General features: G+C 44.1%; 1 protein-coding gene across 1 annotated transcript in view; it reads left to right on the plus strand.

Annotated features, from left to right (window-relative positions):
* LOC137536969 (uncharacterized) overlaps window positions 1-23,000 on the plus strand; it is a 29,996-nt gene that overhangs the window by 199 nt on the left and 6,797 nt on the right. The window contains exons 2-9 of the mRNA XM_068259134.1: window positions 3,055-3,171; window positions 3,299-3,469; window positions 3,605-3,683; window positions 4,241-4,338; window positions 4,454-5,099; window positions 7,105-7,202; window positions 7,280-7,507; window positions 7,634-7,763. Coding sequence (XP_068115235.1) covers window positions 3,055-3,171; window positions 3,299-3,469; window positions 3,605-3,683; window positions 4,241-4,338; window positions 4,454-5,099; window positions 7,105-7,202; window positions 7,280-7,507; window positions 7,634-7,763 — 1,567 coding nt within the window. The remainder of the gene's footprint in view (window positions 1-3,054; window positions 3,172-3,298; window positions 3,470-3,604; window positions 3,684-4,240; window positions 4,339-4,453; window positions 5,100-7,104; window positions 7,203-7,279; window positions 7,508-7,633; window positions 7,764-23,000) is intronic.

Consider the following 23,000-nt stretch of genomic DNA (forward strand, 5'->3'; position numbering starts at 1 on the left):
GTTTAGAGAAACAACTCATGCAAGCATGTTATTTCTGTAGGAAAATTCCCCCCCTCAGCCCGCAGGTAAACAGGCACATGATGGTTATCAGAGGTTCAAAACGTCACACTTCCATCTCTGAACACTTCATGCTCAGCAACAAGTGTGATTGGCTACAAGCTTTGTTCTGAGGGTCTAAAACCTCTCTTATCAGATGCAATGTGGAACTTACACAGTATGCAAAGTTACATACTCTACGCCTCTTTATTGTTATGCCCTTGCTTAACCACTTAACGACCACGGTCAGCCGATAGGCGGACCTAGGTGTTAAGTGGTTTTACATGGAAACGGCCGGTCGTTCGAGCGGCCTTTCCATGTCAGGCGGCTCGCAGGCGAAATGTAAACACACGGGGAAGAAATCCCAGCTGTTTACATCATGCGACGCTGCTGCGCAGCAGCGCTGTAAAGGAGATCGGCGATCCCCGGCCTCTGATTGGCCGGGGATCGCTGGCAGCTGATAGGCTGAAGCCTATTAGAGGCGGTGCAGGACAGATCTCCGTCTTGCGCCGCCCAGGGGAAATAGGAGAGGGAAGGAAGGGGAAGGAGGCGGAAAATCGCTGCGGAGGGGGGCTTTGAGGAGCCACCCCCCCGCTGATCGAAAATAGCCGGCGGCGATCAGACCCCCCCCCCAGCAGGACATCCCCCTAGTGGGGGAAAAAAGGGGGGGGGAGTCTGGTCGCCCTGGCTGTCTGCTGATCTGTGCTGTGGGCTGGAGAGCCCACGCTGCACAGATCAGCGCAAACAAGCCTGGTCCTTAAGTGGTGACACTGACGCGAAAAAAAATTATGATATACTGATTTGTATGTGTAGTACAGCTAAGAAATAAAACATTAGGATCAGAGACAAATGTCTAATTGTTTCCAGTACAGGCAGAGTTAAGAAACTCCAGTTGTTATCTCTATGCAAAAAAAGCCATTAAGCTCTACCACTCTGGAGAGGGCTGTCTTCTGAAGTTAATTATCTCAACTGTCAGTGAAGAATTTTCTTTTTTCTCTGCCAGACTACAAGTCAATAGTTCACAAGACTGCTCTGAAAAAATAATTTCGAATGCTGAGTAGATGTTAAACTGCAAATATTAAAGAATGATGCAATGTTATAAAACACACTATATAACTGAAAATAAAAATATGAGAATATTTTCTTTGCTACTAATCTTCTAGTAATTATCCGTACTACACAACCAATTCATTATATCAAATTTTTTTTTTTGCTTCATTGTCTCTTTAAAGTAAACCTTTTGGGATAAAAGTGCCCCTGGGGGGTTCTTACCTTGGGAGGGAAAAACCTCTGGATCCTAATGAGGCTTCTGCTGTCTCCCATCCACCAGACTGATCCTTTGGTGGCATCTCCAAACTCACATTCAGTAAATACAGGCAGATTCTAATCTTTAGGTAGGTTTGATACACTGAATGCTTGCATGTATGCACTGTGTGTAACAGGGCCAGAGTGAGGAAACATACTAACAAGGGGATCCTTTATGTGACTACATAAGAGACCTTATTCTTACAATGAAGGCTCTGGCTTTTAACTTGGCTGTAGGGATAGTGTAGATTCCTGCCAGTGTGCAGTGGGCTTACTAATTCTGCTGTTTTATTTGCCACGCCCCCTTTGGCATCTCTCTAATACATATTTGCTTAGCTCACGGTGAGGAGCATGGTTTCTGTGTTCTTATTGGTGACAGACTGCTTCTGCTATGTGCGGCCAGTACAGGGTGATAGGTGATGAGAGCCATGTCTCTACAGTGACCGGGCACAGAGATAATGTCTTGTTACCAAATACAGTAGTGAGTCCCTGCCTCTGGCACCATTATGTCACCTCCTGTTACCCCATGTCACTTGGAACATCATCCCCATCCTAATAAACACAACTAACTATAAGTAAGGACCAGTAAACACCAATATCCCAACAGAAGAGGTGGGTTATATAAAGTGTAGAAAGATAAAGCTCTAAATGTATATAGTATAATGAAAGCAATATTCGTATTGTTTATCTTGTTGGGGACATAGGCTATTGTAATCTGCAGCTTTTGCAGTTTCTTATCTCTCAATATCCGGGCTCCATGCACACATGCCACAATCGCCCAATGACAGCGGAGTTCTGTGTGCCAGTGGGGAGCCAGTTTTATATGCTTCCTGTGATCACAGAGGGGAACAAAAGACTCTGGCCCTTAGAGTGTACCTGAGATGAAAAAAATAAAAAAAATAATTCATATCTGCGGCTTCCTCCAGCCCCATTCAGGCTAATCAGCCCCTTGCCGGCCTACTCCACCTCCTAGATCTTCCACTAAGCGGCCCACTAATTCTGGCAGTCTGGGCCAGTAAATGCAAGCGCAGTCCAGCCATGCGCACTCCCCCGTCACGTTTCCACGGCCGGGAGCATTCTGCACCTTTGCAGTAGTACTGCACAGGCGTAGAGCGGTGGCAGTGAAGGGAGTGTGATGGGGCACGCATGCAGACGGGCCACACATGCTCAGTGTGCCCCCAGTTTATGGTGTTAATGGGGCATCTAGGAGAAGATCCAGGTGGAGGAGAACCATGAGGGACCGATCAGCCTGAAGGGTGCTGGAGGAAGCCCTAGGTATGAATATATTTTTTTTTTTTTATTGTCTCAGGTTTACATTAAGGGCTCGGAGCTCACAGGTCCCAGAGTGGTTAAATATACAATAACTATACATAAATATACATAAAGGAGTAAATAGATATAAATCCATGACATGATTCTCCATGCATAAGAGGCAATTGTTTCCAAGCCAAATCACAAATCCTGACGAGTGTTTTATGGAACAGCATCAGCTTCTTCAGAGATAAGTAATAACTTCAGCTGTGCTGCTCATTGGCTGAGTCAAAGTCACTGTACACAGAAAATAGGTATAACACTTTCATCAGTGGTTCCTACATAGGTGTCACCAGAATAGTGACCTGGGACTCCTCCTCTGTATCTCCCAAGTCAGGGCAGAAAAGTGTGTGGCTTCCTGATCTATGATTTGTCCACCTATTCCTTATTATCTCTCTACAGGGAAAGTCCTTTCCAATAAATCACATGACCACAGCACTGAGGATGGAGAACTGGAGTCGCATGACTGAGAGGATATTAGACCTCACCCTGGAGATCATTCACCTGGTGACTAGAGAGGTGAGGAGCATTCTGGGAAGGTTATATGACATCACTCCTATCTCTATTAATAATACACAGCTGATTGGAGAGGTGAGGAGGATTCTGGGAATGTACATGGTGACTGTTATTGTATATGTTTGTACAGAATTATAAAATAGTGAAGGAGACATCTGGTGAACTACTGACACCCAGCAACCATCGCCATGGACCATCCCCCATCACAGAGCGGCCACCTCACTCCCTGATGTCTGAGAGAAACAGTGTGAAGAAGATTGTAGAAGTCATCAACAAGATGATAGAGCTGCTGACAGGAAAGGTGAGCAGTGCTGGGAATTATGGGGCATTATCCAGTAACAGCAAGGCATGTGCTTGTATGGTAACTCTATAACTGTGTGTGTCAGCTTCCTACTGTATAAGGTATCGGGATGTCTCTGTCTGTTTCTCCCTGCAGGAATGGCAAGTCTTGGAAGGACACAAGGAGCTCTATAAGGACACCATGATAGAGAATCAGCTGCCACTCGCATCACTGAGTAAGAAGAGACATTAATTTCTTGTAAAGGAGAGATTACTAAGGAGAGTCCACCTATATTCCCAGTAGAGACAAGGAGTTGATTACTAAAGCTGCACTTCTATAGAGAGCTCCCTGGCAGCACTGCATTCTAAATTCAAGGTAGCACACTGCGCTTCCTCTTGCAGCGTAGCGCGCCTTCCTTAGTTACGCGCATTGCTTACATAGCAACACGCGTTCCTTTAAATGCCATCCGCTGCTCTTAAGTATCACGATTGCCATACTTCACTTGAGCGGCAGCTACTATGTTAATTAACATAGTAGCTGTGTTAACATAGTAGCAGCCACGCTAGTGAAGTATCGCGGTCCCGATCCTTCAAAGCAGAGGCCAGCATTTAAAGGAACGCTCGTTGCTAAGCAACGCTCGTTACTAAGGAAGTCGCGTTACGCTGCAAGAGCGAGCATAGCGTACAACCTTGAATTTAGAGTGCAGCGCTGTCATGGAGCTCACACTGCTATAGCAGCACATCTTCATGAATAAGCCCCAATTTGTTAAGTCAGTGTGTGTGTTTCCTACAGATGGATCCAGTAACAGAAACCCACCAGAGAGATGCACAGGTCCTCTTTATTCCCAGGATTATACACAGGAAGATCTCACCACCCCCCACCATTATCAGGTAGATTTAGCTGAGAGGCTGAAACTCTTTAAATTTTGTAAAAAATGTGTTTCATGTGATCATAGATAAATATTGCTTACAACTCGAAATATTATTTCCTTTGACTTGTTTTTAGGGTAAAGAACCAACCGATCTGAAAGTTTATTGTGAAGAGAAAGGAGAGACTTCTATGAAGGCTGAACATCAAACTATGGAAGAAGGTGAAATGATGACAATTAAAGATGAAGAGGAGACATATGTGAGGAGTGATCAGCAGTCAGTGGAGGAAGGTGACATGATGAGGACAAGTAAAGAGAAAGAAGAGGAGACATATGTGAGGCGTGATCAGCAGTCTGTGGAGGACGCCGACATGAGGACAAGTAAAGAGAAAGAAGAAGAGACATGTGTGAGGAATGATCAGCAGTCAGTGGAGGAGGATGACATGATGAGGACAAGTAAAGAGAAAGAAGAGGAGACATATGTGAGGAGTGATCAGCAGACTATGAAGAAGGGTAACATGATAAGGACAAGTAATGAGGAAGAAGAAGAGACATATGTGAGGAGTGATCAGCAGTCTGTGGAGGAGGGTGACATGATGGGGGCAATTAAAGTGGAAGAAGAAGAGATGTATCTGAGGAGTGACCAGCTGACTATGGAAGAAGGTGAAATGATGACAATTGAAGAAGAAGAGACATATGTGAGGACTGATCAGCAGACTATGGAGGAGCGTGACATGATGGGGACAATTAAAGAAGAGGAATGTTCTCTGGACATCAGCACAGGTGAAGAAATAAACTGAAAACTCTGAAATGATTTACATTACCATCTTATGAGACTGAATAATCAATGTTAAATGAGAAAGGATTAAGGGTAGGACTACTTAGTGAAGGAGCATCGATAAGGCCTCATTCACATCATTTAGCACAGATAGCCGTGTGTTTGGGGAACGCAATGTGTCTAATCACACACCATCTGCACCGCTATGCGCTGTGCTGCTGATCAAATTCACTACAGTGAATGAGTCAATGCTGCGATTCCCGAAAAATGCTTGTAGCAGTGCGATAGCGCATCGCTCTGCTGCGCAGTGCATATGATGGGAATGGCAGAAGTACTGTCTATGCACTTACTACAGTTCTTGCATGTCACACATCATACACACTGCCGAAATGCGCACAGCAGCGCAAATGTGATCGAGGTCTAAATGATGGGTTCAGAAAATTGTTAGGTATAAGGGGGATTGGGATGGGTCAGATAAGAATACAGAGTATAGACAGATTAGGCAGTTGCTGGTGAAGAGAGAAGCAGCAATTTTCAAACATTTGAAATTAAATGTAACTGAACATCTGGGGGCTCCTAATTTAAAGGGAATCTGAAGTGAAAATAAACTTATGATATAACAAATTCTGTGTGTAGTACAGCTAAGAAATAGAACATTAGTAGCATTGATAGAAGTCTCATATTGTTTCCAGTACAGGAAGAGTTAAGAAACTTCATTTGTTATCTATGCAAAATAGCTTCTCCAAGCTCTCCAACTAATTTAGTCAGAGAGCAGTGCTATTTTCTGAAGTACTTCTACATCAAAGAAACAATGAAAGACAACTTCAGATAAGATTTTACTGCAAAGAAGTTCAAAGGGTCATTATTTCTGCTCTGTTTCATAGTTTAAAATACAGAGTGTAGTTTGTAAACTGAAAATCTTAGAGAATGGCAATGTTATAAAAAAAAGCCTATATAACTGGAAATTCTTTGCTACTAATGTTCTATTAATTATCTGTATTACTCATACAATTCGTTATATCATATGTTTTATTTTTTTTGCTTCAGTGTCACTTTAAACAAATATATGAAACGAACCTCACACTAAAGGAGATACCAAGAAATGAGGGGATACTGTACATCATATGAAAGGCCCATCTCCAATCCTCAGTATAACATCATAGTACCAACAAATGAGGAGGAGATACTGTACACCATATGAAAGGTCCATCTCCATTCCTCAGTATAGCATCACAGCACCAACAAATGAGGAGGAGATACTGTACACCATATGAAAGGCCCATCTCCATTCCTCAGTATAGCATCATAGCACCAACACATGAGGAGGAGATACTGTACACCATATGATAGGTCCATCTCCATTCCTCAGTATAACATCATAGCACCAACACATGAGGAGGAGACACTGTACACCATTTGAAAGGCCCATCTCCATTCCTCAGTATAACATCATAGCACCAACAAATGAGGAGGAGATACTGTACACCATATGAAAGGCCCATCTCCATTCCTCAGTATAACATCATAGCACCAACAAATGAGGAGATACTGTACACCATATGAAAGGACCATCTCCATTCCTCAGTGTAACATCATAGCACCAACAAATGAGGGGGGGATACTGTACATCATATGAAAAGCCCATCTCCATTCCTCAGTATAACATCATAGTACCAACAAATGAGGGGGGGATACTGTACACCATATGAAAGGCCCATCTCCATTCCTCAGTGTAACATCATAGTACCAACAAATGAGGAGGAGATAATGTACACCATATGAAAGGCCCATCTCCATTCCTCAGTATAACATCATAGTACCAACATATGAGGAGGAGATACTGTACAACATATGAAAGGCCCATCTCCATTCCTCAGTATACCATCATAGCACCAACAAATGAGGAAGAGCTAAACCCAGGTTTTCTGATTCCCTTCTGCTATCCTCGCTGCAGTTGCATGGAGATGTTTGTAAATTATGCTAATTGTATTCAGTATATGTTTCCTACAGATGGATGCTATAACAGATACCCACCAGAGAGATGTACAGGTCCTCCTTATTCCCCGGATTATACACAGGAAGATCACACCATCCCTCACCATTATCAGGTAAAAAAAATTGATGAAAAACTACAAACAAAATTACATTTTTTATTTTGGTATTTATACCTTTATTATATAATCAGAGTGGAAAGCAGAACAATGTAAGCATTGCTGGTAAAGACGAGGTGAAAGAGGAGGAGGGAGCAGACAGTGTGATGGAGGAGGCGGAGCTCTCAGGAGGACTCACAGATCTCTGTAGTGACTTTAAGATTGAATCATCCATCCACACAATCCCACCAGAGAGAAGCACAGGTCCTCTTTATCCCCAGGATTGTCCGCAGGAAGATCACAGCTATGCTCTGCAATATCAGGTAGATGGATCTGATGGTTTACAACTTGTGTGTTTCAAATCTCTGAAATGATAATCTACTATAGAGTCTCAATGCATTGATTCTAATGTGTGAAATGTATTTTCTTCTATGATTTGGTGGGTTTAGGCTGAAGAACTGACTGATATGAAACATGAGATTAAAGAAGAGGAAGAGGAGACAGAAGTGATGGGTGGCCGGCAGTGTGTGGAGGAGGGGGACATGATGGTGACCAGTGAATTAGGAATGCCAGTTTCAGGTGAGGAAATAACCTTACCTGATCTATTCTATGCTGACACTGAGATCCTCTCCATCCCCTCATTAGTTATAAGCTGCTCGCCATTAGTATGAATTATCCTTTAGTCTGGTTTGGTAGATGATGAGCCTCATTTGTAGCAGAGGTAATGTGGCCAGATAATGAGGCAGTTTCAGCTGTAATATTGTCTCCTATAACATGAAGATCTGTACATGTGGATGTGCTTTTCCTTTGTACCATACATGTGGGATCACAAATAGGTACGCCGTGCAAAGCATGCTGGGATCAGGCAAGTCAGAATACCGGGGAGAACACAACATCTGTCTCCCCACTTCTCACCCCCTCCCTTCCTTCATCCCACAGACAGTCACACTTCCCTCTGCTGCGCTCACCACTGCCATGTGAGATACAACATGTTCATTAGAGTTTAGTAAGGACCACCCACATGTGTATTACACCCTCCCATGCTATCTGCAGTGTCACATGACCAGCAGCACTCCTGTGTGCTCTGTAGCATAGTGATTCCCACACAGTACAGTGTCTCCAGACCGGCCTGGAAGGTGTTTTGTATTGTTAGGCAGCCATGATTACTTTGCATGAAGGTGCAGAAACCTGTGTAGCATGTGTGCAGCATGTGGCTACAGAGGACACGGGTCCATCAGAAGCTCAACACCAATATCTCTCCATCTGCCAGCTGGATGCAAAAGTAGATCCAACATTATTGTGGAAGGGGATCCATTTACTGGTATCTGTACATTTCTGTACGTAACTCTCTGCCACGTTTCTTTCTTATTTCTTTTCATTTTTCCCACCATTTACCGTCTGTTTATCTAAACCCCCTTCCCCTTCCCCTGCTCCCTCAGCTTTATACATACTGCAACATTCCCACCTTCATCTCTATTACTTTTATCTATGCCATTTATATATTACATCTCTTGTACCTCCATCACCACTTATCAACTACTAAAAGGGCAAACCTAAAGGCCCATATACACGTCAGATTTTTTTCAGAGACGGGTCGTTTGGACGTCCCGTCGTTCAGTTGTCCGGACGTCAAATCGGGCGTGTGTACAGTCCGTCGTTCAGCTGATAAGACCAAGATCAAGACCAGTCTTATCAGCTGAAGACGGACTATACACACGCCTGATTTGACGTCCGAACGATGGGACATCCAAACGACCCGGCGTTTACAAAAATCTGACGTGTGTATGGGCCTTAAAAGTCGTCATAATCAAGATTTGCCAGCAGTGGGTGCGTAGCTTACTATAAACAGAATATTTATAGGTTAATAGGTTTACCTCTGGACAAAATATGCAACACTCATCAGTTGAAGTTTATAAAATTATATTGATATAAATAAAATAGATAAAGCATATATACTGTACAGACATATACATCTCTCCAGTTGTTGTCCATCATCCAATATACATTTTTTCAAAGTTCCTTTTAGTGAAACAAGTCCATATCAATATAGCAACTCTTCTGCTGTAGATTTTATACTCCATCGATAATTGTTATCTCGAGATTGTACAGTGTATGGTACACACAAATATAGCATTATCCTTAAAAATGATATATAGAGTTCTATTCTTGTATAAAGAACTTTAAGTAGATACATCTTTATAAAAAACAAAGCTAGTTAGTTGTCCATAAGCTTGTAATTGCATTTAAATAGTAATGCTTACTGATTGGTAGATAAAAAATGACATTTAAAAAAGTTATCTTAAAAAGCGTAAAACTGCTGAAGTTTGAAATGACAAGTCTTTCATGTTTACATAAGCTATTGTCAATAAATTCACCAAGAATAATGCATATTACCTCTCTTGTGTTCTAGAATCACAGTGGAAGGTAGTCTCTAGGCCTCAATCGATCTCAGTAGAGTTTCAGGCTCAATGATCAAATATACCAGCCTGCCAGGGCTTTTTATTGTAAAGTTTCTAAGATGGCTTCTGTTTGGGGATTTTATGGTGACGCACAAAATTCAAACTTATTTTTAACTGGTACATTCTGACATTTTGAGACATTTTAAACTATTGGGCTATCTGAGCAGGTGCGTACATATATGACGCTACTTGGCTTATTTATGTAAGCAATCTACTTCTTTTCTAATCAAAATTACATCACTAACATTTTAATTAGATCTTATGACCCAAGTGGTGTACTTATGACATCTTTCTAGATCTAATGTATGCCAAGATATATGCGTATGTTCAAGCTTCTCTTATGTTCTAAAAATATGGTATGTTCTTTGATACATCATTAATGGGGATTTCTGAACCCCTCCCTGTGGTCACAGGTTGTAATGTCTTGATCACATGCTTCATTGTTTAATCACATGGCTTATTGTTTTCTGCAATAGATAGTGGAGATGCCGCCGCAGCGGTGAACGGCATGTCGGCTGTCTCCGCGTCTCAGCCGGCGGCCTCCGTCGCGCAGTTACATGTTGGAGTTTTGCCTGGTCCCTCAGTTGCATAGACTGAGGGCAGGACCTTTATGCGAGTAGAAGGGGAGTCAGCTGATCAGCCGGTCAGCTGACTCCAGCAGTGCTCCGGATTGGCTGAGTGATTGGGGCGGCGCTGTGGAGCGCTCTGGGTGTATATATAGGACCTGTCTGTCAGTTGCTCTTCGTCTGCTGTTGCAAATGCTACGTGTTGGCACTCAGACCTTAGTCAGATCCCAAAGTGTGCTAGAACCAGCTGGAGCTGGGGATCCACACTTAGCCAGATTCTGTTGATAGCTTAAAGTACTAATTGAATTGTATTATCTGTTATGACCCTCTGCTAGCCTTGACTACTCTTCTGCCTACTGATTCTGTGCCTATGCCTATCTGATCTTGTTGCCGACTCAGCTGGAACCTTACTCTGATTCAGTCTTCTGTCTTTGTACCGTATCTGTCCGTGTGTTGCCAAATCTGCTTGTCTGACTCTCCTGCCCTCACCAGTGAGCTCAGTTCTGGTGAGGGATTCTCAGTATAGTAATCACCTGCTCCTCAGGTTGATAGTTGCAGTGCAGTCTTAATCACCTGCTCTTCAGGTTGATAACTACAGTACAGTCTGAATCACCCGCTCCTCGGGTGATAAGTACCTTCTGTCTTACGGTGCATCACCCGCTCCTCGGGTGAACCGATCACTACTTCATCTACGTCTCCAGCCTGCTGATGTACTGATTCCAGTGTTCTATAGAGATACCTCCCTCTACCAGCTCCTCTGGAAAAGTGGGTATCTATCTATATTTACTGTTGCACCAAACACTTATTTTACACCTGGTTTTCCTGTGCCTGGCTATACTAGCATTATTGGTGGTTCTGCAGATCACCACATAATCAGGTATAGCATCTGTATTATTGGTGACACTGTAGATCACCAATAATCAGAAAATCTGTCCTTGCTGACACCAATCGTTACATTTTGGTTTTGTATTCATAACAAACAGCCATCTGTTTTAATACATGCTAAATTATATAGAAAGCAAACTTATTTATAGGTCTATTATTGATCAACTCATTAATTAATAACTCTATAATCACTATACATGATTAATATATCAGCATATAGAAGGCTTAGCTTCTGTAGTGCATGTGGTTGGCCTTACATAAGCGCATTGCAGCCAGAACTGAGTAAAGTCAAAACATTTCTCCAGCGCTATCTTAAAGAGACTCTGTAACATCAAAAAGATCCCCTGGGGGGATACTCACCTCGGGTGGGGGAAGCCTCGGGATCCTAATGAGGCTTCCCACGCTGTCCTCTGTCCCACGGGGGTCTCGCTGCAGCCCTCCGAACAGCCGGCGACAGACCCGACTGTCAATTCAATATTTACCTTTGCAGGCTCCAGCGGGGGCGCTGTGGCTGCTTTCGGCTCCGAACTAGACGAAATACCTGATCTCCTTAGGGTCCGCTCTACTGCGCAGGCGCCGGAGACTTGCGCCTGTGCAGTAGAGCAGACCCGACGGCGATCGGGTATTTCCGCCTACTTCGGAGCCGACAGCCACCAGAGCGCCTGCGCAGGAGCCGGGAAGGTAAATATTTACGTCGCCGCTGTACGGAGGGCTGCAGCGAGACCCCCGAGGGACGGAGGACGGCGTGGGAAGCCTCATTAGGATCCTGAGGCTTCCCCCACCCGAGGTGAGTACCCCCCAGGGGTCAATTTGATGTTACAGATTCTCTTTAATATAAACATAACCTTGTACAGGGAACAAACCGCTTACTGAAGAAAATGACACTAAGGATTACTCTAACCAACAATCTAACTCTGATTAAACAAGAACTCTGCTTATAATCATAAAATCTTGAAATTCACTCAAATAATTTGGAAAACATTTTAAAACCTATATAATCAACTTAAAGCAAGATGGAGATAATTTATCTGCATTAATATGAGATTTTCTGACACCTGTGTTTCCACCAGCTCTCCTTATCCAATCTGTGTCTCCACCAACTCCTACCATCTCTGCCTCTACAACCTCTGCCTCCACCAACTCTACTACTACCACCTCTGTCTTTAACCACCTCTCCTAACACCTGTGTCTCCGCCACCTCTCCTTCCACCACCTGTGTCCATGGACTCTCCTTCTAACACCTTTGTCTCCATCAGTTCTTTTTCTACCACCTCTGTCCACCATCTGTCCTTCTACCATCTCTCCTTATATATTACATCTTTTGTACCTCCACCACCACTTTTCTGTTTACCAACTGTCTCCCCCACATCTCCTTCCACTACTTCTGTATCCACCGACTTTCCTTCTACCACCTCTTGTCTCCACCAGTTCTCCTCCTACCACCTCTTGTCTCCATCAGCTCTCCCTCTACCACCACTCTCTCCACCAGCTCTCCTTCAACCACGTGTCACCACCAACTGTCCGTTTACCACCTCTGTCTCCACCAACTCTCCCTCTACCACATCTGTTTTCACCAACTCTCCCTCTACCACCTCTGCTTCCATCAACTCTCCTTCTACCACCTCTGCCTCCACCAGCTCTTCTATCATCCCTCTCTCTCCTGCAACTCTCCTTCTACCACCTCTGCCTCCACCAGCTCTTCTATCATCCCTCTCTCTCCTGCAACTCTCCTTCTACCACCTCTATCTCCAGCATTTCTTTATCCACCACCTGTCTCCACCAACTCTCTTTCTACCAACTCTGTTTCCACTAATTCTCCTTCTACCACCTTCATCTCTACCAACTGTCCTTTTATCACGCCTCTCTCCAGCAGCTCTCCTTCTACCACCTCTGCACTGAGCTACTTCTACGTACTCTGCCTCCATCAGCTGTCCTCTTTCTTTACAAACTTTCCTTCTACTAACTGTCTCCACCAGTTCTCCTTCTACAACCTCTGTCCCCAACTCACCTTCTTCTACCTCTGTCTCTCTATCTCTCCTTCTACCAGTTCTGTCTTTACTAACTCTCTATCACCTCTGCCTCCACCAGCTCTCCTATTATCTCTCTCTCTCCTGCAACTCTCCTTCTACCATCTCAGTATTGACCCCCTCTGTCTACATCAATTCTCCCTCTATCACCTCTGTATCCACCAACTCTCCTTCTACCACCTCTATCACAATCAACACTCCTTCTACCTTCTTTGTCTCCACCAGTTCTTTCTCCACCATTTCTGTCTCCACCAACTCCTTCTACCACCTCTGTTTGCACCAGCTTTCCTTCTATCACCTCTATCTCCTTTTATTCTTCTATCAGCTCTCCCTCTACCAACTCATTCTCTACCAAATCTCCTACTACAACCTCTGTCTCCGCTAACTCTGCTTCTGCTTCCTTTGTATCCACCAACTCTACTCCTACCACCAACCCTTCTCTTGCCACCTCTGTCTCCACCAACTCTTCTTTACCACCTCTATCTCTAACAACTCTCCTTCTTCCACTACTGTTTTCACCAACTCTCCTTCTACCACCTCTGTATCAACCAACTCTTCTTCTACCACCTCTGCCTCCACCATCTTCTTCTACCACTTCTGTCTCTACCAGCTCTCCTTCCACTACCTATATTTCCACTAATTCTTTTTCTACTGCCTCTATCTCCACCTACTCTCCTTCTTCCACCTCTGTCTCCACCTACTTTCTACCACCTCGGTCTCCACCAGCTCTCATTCTACCACCTCTGTCTACACCTACTTTCTACCACCTCGGTCTCCACCAGCTCTTCTTTTACCACCTTTGTCTCCATCAACTTTCCTACCATCTCTGTCTCCGCCACCTCTTCTTCTACCATCTCTGTCTCCAATAGCTCTCCTTCTACCACCTGTGTCGCCACCACCTCTTCTTCTACCACTTTTTTTATCCACCAAACTTTCCTTCTACCACCTATGTCTCCACCAGCTCTCTTTCCACCGCCTCTGCCTCCAACAACTCTTCTTCAACCAGATCTCTTCCTACCACCTCTGCCTCAACCACCTCACTTCTTACCGCTGCTGTCTCAACCACATCGTTTCTTACCACCAATATCTCCAATAGCTCTTTTTCTACCACTTCTGTCATCACTAACTCTCCTTCAACCACACCTCTCTCCACTAGTTCTCCTACCACAACTGTCTCTGCCAACTCTCCTTCTACCACCTCTGCCACAAGCAATTCTTCCTGTACCACCTCTATCTCCACCAACTCTCCCTCTACTACCTCTGCGTCTACTAGCTCTCCTTCTACCACCTCACTTACAGCTTTAAGGTGGCCATTAACAGTACAATTCCCTGGATGATCGATCACCTAATTATATTATATTATTGGAGTTGGTATCATTAATGATTGTATATTTACAGTCTAATCAAAAAGTGTAAGACCTGCTTAAAGGACAGCTAAAGTAAGGAGCATATGGAGACTTCCTTATTTATTTCCTTTTAAACAATACCATTTTACTGGCAGCCCTGCTGATCTATTTAAGTTGAAGAGAAATCGAGAGCCCAATATGGTGTAGTATGTCGAAATTGATTGAATAAACGAAACAGTGAGATGGTAATACTCACAAACACGGGTTACCACCTAGGTAACCACTCATTAGGCAGGTGAGGAGATTAGACCTGTCCTCACTCAGGATTAAGAAGTCGCTCTCTGTAGATAGGAAGAAAGGGGGTAGATCACCCCTCCACCTGGGGTGGACTCAAATATATTGGTAGGTGAACAGAGGCGCCAGAAGGATAAAAGGACATAACATTTTTAAAAAATTGCTGGGAGGAAGTGGTGGACTCGCCTCCGTTAAAGCAGACACCAAGGACTGTAAATATTTAGATATACACATTTATTGAAAATACCCCAAAGATGCAACGCTATTCGCGGGCACAGCCCACTTCTTCAGGCAATAAGCAGGGGATAAACAACTGTAAACAAAAGACAGAGGCATAGCTATAAATGTTGCCATAAAAAGATACAAATGGATTATTAGTTAGTGTAATAAGAATAGTACTTCAAAAATAGTGTTTAGTGATATGCTATAGTAGGGGGAGGATTGCAGGGAATGGGTCGGTGTAAACTACATAATGTGTATAGGGGAATGGACTAGATAACAGTGGTAAAAGGTAGTTAGTAAATCAGATTAAGTTGGTATCAAATTGACCGCTTTAGGTATATTTCAGTAGAAGGTAGGGAATGGAATAAGTTGTGGCTGGCAAGAGGGAAAAAGGCATGTGTAGTGGTTAAAAAATAAAGATAAAGACTTACCAGCAATTCAGTTATAGCAAGCAGAGCGCCTCTGTACTGTTGTGAGGTTGCTTGCTGCTTTAAATGTGTTAATGCTGGCAGCCCTGGCCTATCCAGAAGCTGCTCCAGTGTGGGTGGGTGGAGTCAGTGGCCATGGTGACAGAGAGTCCTCCAATCAGCTGCTGCCAGCTGTAAGGAGTAGATTGGTGTGCATGTTGTCTTACATAACATGCATGCTTTCTCTGCATGCACAGGGCAGTGTTTAGAAAGGGAACATGGAGCACAGTGGTGTGTTTGCTGCAATCTAGTGGTTCAAAAGAACAAGTACAGTGAAAAGACTTCAAATGTCATTATACATGCTGAAAGATAATGAAGATAAAAGCATGAACAATGCCCGACTTTTTACAATTGGTAAATAAAATAGTGTATACTTCTGGAATTAATAAAAAAATAATAAAATAATGATAATAAATAAATATTTTATATATAAATATTATATATATATATATATATATATATATATATATATATATATAATCTATTATTATTATTATTATTATTTAGTATTTATATAGCGCCGACATATTACGCAGCGCTGTACAGTGTATATATATATATATATATATATCTTGTCACTAACTGTCCCTCAAAGGAGCTCACAATCTTATCCCTACCATTGCCATATGTCTATATTATGTAGTGTAAGTACTGTAGTCTAGGGCCAATTTTTTTTTTTTTAGGGGGAGCCAAGTAACTTATCCGTATGTTTTTGGAATGTGGGAGGAAACCGGAGTGCCCAGGGGAAACCCACGCAGACACGGAGAGAACATACAAACTCTTTGCAGATAGTGCCCTGGCTGAGATTCGAACCAGGGACCCAGTGCTGCAAGGCGAGAGAGCTAACCACTACGCCACCGTATATCTATATATATCTATCTATCCACTTCGCATCCAGACCTTGTTTTCCCCTTATTGACCAGAGCAGTTTTGACACTTTAGCGGTGTCCCTTTTTAATCAGCCATAACTTTATCCTTACCCATGACATCTAAATGATCTTGGCATCGTTTTTTTCAGGACAAACTAGACTTTCATTGGCGGGTATTTTATCCCTAGACCAAAAAAGTTTTCTATGCATTTTAATGGGAAAATGCATTTTTTTCTCAGTTTTTATCAATTCCAGTTTAAAAATAAAAAGTACCACAGGAGATAAAAACATGTCACCAGTATTATGTCCCCCAGTATAGATAGCAAAATGTGTCCCAAGTATCAGACCCCCCCCCCCCTTATAGCCAGATGTGTCCCCAATATCAGTCACCCCCAGTATAGCCCGATGTGTCCTCTGTGTTTGGCACCTCCCAGCATAGATAGATAGATGTATCCCCAGGATTGCTGCCCCTCATGTGTCCATATGTGTCCCCAGGAATAGTGGTCCCCCATTATAGCCAGATGCGCCCTCAGGATTAGCGGGTGCACCCTGGATTAGGGCCCCCCACCATTATAGCCAGATCTGTCCCCAGTATAAAATTATACACATAAAATAAAATTGTACCCCCTCTTATTTTATTGTCCCCCCCCCCCAGCTGCACATTTTACCACCCACCCCCCACCAGGGGTCCACGCATCCCCATAGGAGCCAGCCAGATGCCCCACCCCCCACCCAGGCAGCCCCTCGGTGGCCAGATCTGTTAAAAAAAAAGGATTAGAAAGCAGCCTGACTCACCTTATCTCGTTCCAGCGATCAGCCTGCAGCCCAAGCCTCCGATCGCCGCTCTCCACGCAGCCCTGTGATGCCGGTTACCGGGTCCCGGCTTGATGACGTCATCAAGCCGGGACTCGGCTATTCAGCATCACAGGGCTGCGTGCAGAGCGGAGATCGGAGGCTCGGGCTGCAGGCTGGTCGCTGGAACAGGAAAAGGTGAGTCAGGCTGCTTTCTAATCCTTTTTTTTTAGCAGATCCGACCACGGAGGGGGAGAGATGAATGATCACGCTGTTTGCTACAGCGGTGATCGTTCATCCGCGGGGGGGTCACTAATTGGCTACAAGGGAACATTTTCCCTTTCACCAATTAGTATTGCAGCTGTTAGTGCCAGGAGGTGTGCTCTGAAGCGCACCTGTTCCTGCACAACAGGGCTGCAAGCAGGTCAGTATATCTACGTCGCTGTGGCTTGGAGAGAGCCACAGCTGACATAGATATACTGTAGCAAAGGACAAAGTGGCTATATATATATATATATATATATATATATATATATATATATATATATATATATATATATATATATATATATATATATATATATATATATATATAATAAAAATTATTAATAAAAAAATAATGTGAATATGACATGAAGATATAAGCATAAAATCGAATACATAAAAAACATATAAACAATTGTAATATATCCAAAATACTGGCAAAAATTGTCCAGGCCTGGTAAGATATAGTGTATAATCCCGTCTACGGTTTTGATATCGTAGATGAATGTTTGCAGCTGTAATAATTATCATTGTATTAAAAGGATGATAATAATAGTCATAATGAAGATAATAATACACATCAGTAATAGAAGATAAGATATATAAAAAGGATTTTTTTTTTTTTAGGGGATAAAAGAGAGCGACCAAGAGCAAAAAGCAAAACTTTTGACAGGGATGGTTAATGGATTTTTTCTATAACTTCGTTAAGGTTCTTAAAGGACTTACGAGGCCAAAATGTCTAAAAAAAGCAAAGTACCTGTAAGCTGTTTAAATGCACGGAGGACGCCGTCCGCGCCCTCCGTGCAGTTCCGCCGGGTCCCCTTCCTGAGATCGCCCCCCGCGCCGACCCCGACCCCCCAGGCCGGGTCGGGCTCTCGTGCCGCTCTCAATATGGCCGCTTCCATTGGCCGCGGCTGCGCAGTCCGCCTGGCCGCGAGTGCGGCTGCGCAGCTCTACGGCCAACCCCCCGAACCACGCACTGTAGCGTGGATCGGAGGGGTTGGCCGTAGAGCTGCGCAGCCGCACTCGCGGCCAGGCGGACTGCGCAGCCGCGGCCAATGGAAGCGGCCATATTGAGAGCGGCACGAGAGCCCGACCCGGCCTGGGGGGTCGGGGTCGGCGCGGGGGGCGATCTCAGGAAGGGGACCCGGCGGAACTGCACGGAGGGCGCGGACGGCGTCCTCCGTGCATTTAAACAGCTTACAGGTACTTTGCTTTTTTAGACATTTTGGCCTCGTAAGTCCTTTAATATCTGTATCCAGAACATTTCGTGTTTTTTGAGGAGATTTAAATGCATTCGGTTTTCTTGTATCCACTGAGTCAATCAGTGTAATATTAAATAGCAGTGGATTGCTGTTGTGATGGGTGCTGAAGTGACGTGACACACTGTGAAGGGGAAATTGTTTAATGATATTTCTTTTATGTTGTCCGATTCTGCTGCGTACTAATTGGGTGGTTCTCCCCACATACTGAAGCCGGCACGGACAGGAGATGAGATAGATGACATATTTGGAGTCGCAAGTAAACCGTTTTTTCAAAGGGAAGTTGCAGTTGGTACTGGTAGAAGAGAATGATACACTAGTGTTGATGAATTGGCAGGCTGTGCAGCGGGTCTTGTTACATGGAAAGCAGCCTGGTTTGAGTGGTTCTGAATGAGTGGGCTGGGGCTGTGTGGGCGGACGCAGTTTACTGGGTGCAAGAATGTTGCGGAGATTTGGAGCTCTCCTGTAGGTGATGGATGGTGCTTTGGGTAATAGCGGTCTTAAGAAGGGGTCCTGCATCAGGATCTCCCATCTGTTGGTTAGAATGTCACGAATGTGCGAATGCTGGGCATTGTATTGAGTGATAAACCTTGGAGGGCCTGTGTTGTTAGTTAGTTTTGCATCAGTACTCGGTGGGTTGGGGTGTTTGGCTTTAAATTTAGCGTTTTTTATCAAGGCCTTAGGATATTGGCGATCCGTGAATTTTTTGGTGAGGATATTGGATTGGATGTCATATTGCGATGGATCTGTGCAATTCCTGTAGATTCTCCTGAACTGACTGTATGGTGTATTGGTAATCCAGGGGTGATGATGGAAACTTTTGAAGTGAATGTAATTATTGGCATCGACCGGTTTGAAATAAGTTTTTGTTTTGATGTGATTCGATTCGATGTATAGGGTAAGGTCAAGGTATTCTATGGAAGATGTGTGATGGTGGTATGTAAATTGTAACCCTGCTGGGTTGGAATTAAGATAATGAATAAAATGTGGAATGGTAGAAATGTCGCCTTTCCAAATAAAAATAAGGTCATCAATGTAACGTCTGTAAAATACTATATTATTGAAAAACTGGTTGCCAGGGGAGAGTTACAATACAAGAAAATACAAGAAAACCGAATGCATTTTATCTCCTCAAAAAACACGAAATGTTCTGGATACAGACATTAAGAACCCTATCCCCGGAGGGCCTTAACGAAGTTATAGAAAAAATCCATTAACCATCCCTGTCAAAAGTTTTGCTTTTATCTTGGTCGCTCTCTTTTATCCCCTAAAAATAAATAAATAAATAAATAAATAAAAAATTCCTTTTTATATATATTATCTTCTATTACTGATGTTTATTATTATCTTCATTATGACTATTATTATCATCCTTCTAATACAGTGGTTCTCAACCTTTTTCAGGTCGTGACACATCACGACAAACATTCAGATATCCGTGACACGTCACATCATGCCAAACATTCAGATATACATGACACGTCCCGTATGATAGAAAAGAGGGGCTCAGTAACAATCTGATGATGCTGCAGGCACAATGAGGGGCTCAGTAACAATCTGCTGATGCTGCAGGCACAATGGTGGGGAGCTCAGTAACAATCTGCTGATGCTGCAGGCACAGTGAGGGGCTCAGAAACAATCTGCTGTTACTGCAGGCACAATGAGAGGCTCAGTAACAATCTGCTGATGCTGCAGGCACACTGAGGGGCTCAGTGACAATCTGCTGATGCTGCAGGCACACTGAGGGGCTCAGTGACAATATGCTGATGCTGCAGGCACACTGAGGGGCTCAGTAACAATCTGCTGATGCTGCAGGCACACTGAGGGGCTCAGTAACAATCACGGGGGGGGGGGGGGGGGGAGTTTAGTTGCCTCAGTATAGCGAGTATAGTGCCTCAGTATAGCCAGTATAGTGCCCCGGTATAGCTAGTATAGTGCTCCCGTATAGTCAGTATAGTGCCCCAGTATAGCCAGTATAGTGCCCCAGTATAGCCAGTATAGTGCCCCAGTATGACCAGTATAGTGCCCCAGTATGGCTAGTATAGTGCCCCAGTATAGTGCCCTAGTATAGCTAGTATAGTGCCCCAGTATAGCTAGTATAGTGCCCCAGTATAGCCAGTATAGTGCCCCAGTATAGCTAGTATAGTGCCCCAGTATAGCCAGTATAGTGCCCCAGTATAGCTAGTATAGTGCCCCAGTATAGCCAGTATAGTGCCCCAGTATAGCCAGTATAGTGCCCCAGTATAGTGCCCCAGTATAGCTAGTATAGTGCCCAAGTATAGCCAGTATAGTGCCCAAGTATAGCCAGAATAGTGCCCCAGTATAGCCAGAATAGTGCCCCAGTATAGCCAGTATAGTGCCCCAGGATAGCCAGTATAGTGCCCCAGGATAGCCAGTATAGTGCCCCAGGATAGCCAGTATAGTGCCCCAGGATAGCCAGTATAGTGCCCCAGTATAGCCAGTATAGTGCCCCAGGATAGCCGGTATAGTGCCCCAGGATAGCCAGAATAGTGCCCCAGTATAGCCAGAATAGTGCCCCAGTATAGCCAGTATAGTGCCCCAGTATAGCCAGTATAGTGCCCCAGTATAGTGCCCCAGGATAGCCAGTATATTGCCCCAGGATAGCCGGTATAGTGCCCCAGTATAGCCAGAATAGTGCCCCAGTATAGTGCCCCAGGATAGCCAGTATAGTGCCCCGGTATAGCCAGTATGGGTAGGTGGTGCCCCCCGCCCGTCCCCGCCGCTGTTATTAACTTAACAGCGGCCGCTCTCCCCTCTCCGGCGCGTGTATTTATTCAAGCAGCGTATCTCCCGGCTGCTCTGTGTGTGATGCGCAGGAAGGAGGGCAGCGGCTTCCTGTAGCGGCGATATGTATCGCCGTTACTATGGTAACGGAGCTCTGCTTCCTGCGCATCACACACAGAGCAGCCGGGAGATACGCTGCTTGAATAAATACATGTGCTGGAGAGGGGAGAGCGGCCTGCAGGCACACTGAGGGGCTCAGTAACAATCACGGGGGTGGGGGGGGGGGGGGGGGGTTGGTGAGGGTGCAGTGGCATAGCTAGCATAGTTGCCCCAGTATAGGGAGTTTAGTTGCCTCAGTATAGCTAGTATAGTGCCCCAGTATAGCCAGTATAGTGCCCCAGTATAGCCAGTATAGTGCCCCAGTATAGCCAGTATAGTGCCCCAGTATAGCTAGTATAGTGCCCCAGTATAGCTAGTATAGTGCCCCAGTATAGCTAGTATAGTGCGTCAGTATAGTGCCCCAGTATAGCCAGAATAGTGCCCCAGTATAGTGCCCCAGTATAGCCAGTATAGTGCCCCAGTATAGCCAGTATAGTGCCCCAGTATAGTGCCCCAGGATAGCTAGTATAGTGCCCCAGGATAGCCAGTATAGTGCCCCGGTATAGCCAGTATAGTGCCCCAGTATAGCCAGTATGGGTAGGTGGTGCCCCCCGCCCGTCCCCGCCGCTGTTATTACCTTAACAGCGGCCGCTCTCCCCTCTCCGGCGCGTGTATTTATTCAAGCAGCGTATCTCCCGGCTGCTCTGTGTGTGATGCGCAGGAAGGAGGGCAGCGGCTTCCTGTAGCGGCGATATGTATCGCCGTTACTATGGTAACCGAGCCCTGCTTCCTGCGCATCACACACAGAGCAGCCGGGAGATACGCTGCTTGAATAAATACATGCGCTGGAGAGGGGAGAGCGGCCGCTGCTAAGATAATAAGGCGATCTGCGGGGGAGACGAGCGGGGGGAGCAGAGAGCGGCGACACATAGCTGGTGCTGCCGCGACACCTAAATGTTTCTCGGCACACCGGTTGGGAACCTCTGTTCTAATACAATGATAATTATTACAGCTGCAAACATTCATCTACAATATCAAAACCGTAGACGGGATTATACACTATATATTACCAGGCCTGGACAATTTTTGCAAATGGCCTCCTCATATTTTGGATATATTACAATTGTTTTTATGTTTTTTATATGTTCTTCGATTTTATGCTTATATCTTCATGTCATATTCACATTATTTTTTTATTAATAATATATATATATATATATATATATATATATATATATATATATATATATATATATATATATATATATATATATATATATATATATATATATATATATATATATATATATATATATATAATGTATTTATTATGATTTTATTAATTTTTTATTAATTCCAGAAGTATACTCTAATTTATTTACCAATTGTAAAAAGTCGGGCATTGTTCATGCTTTTATCTTCATTATCTTTCAGCATGTATAATGACATTTGAAGTCTTTTCACTGTACTTGTTCTTTTGAACCACTAGATGGCAGCAAACACACCACTGTGCTCCATG

The sequence above is a fragment of the Hyperolius riggenbachi genome, chromosome 10 (assembly GCF_040937935.1).
Source record: "Hyperolius riggenbachi isolate aHypRig1 chromosome 10, aHypRig1.pri, whole genome shotgun sequence".
In the NCBI taxonomy this organism is placed as follows: domain Eukaryota; kingdom Metazoa; phylum Chordata; class Amphibia; order Anura; family Hyperoliidae; genus Hyperolius; species Hyperolius riggenbachi.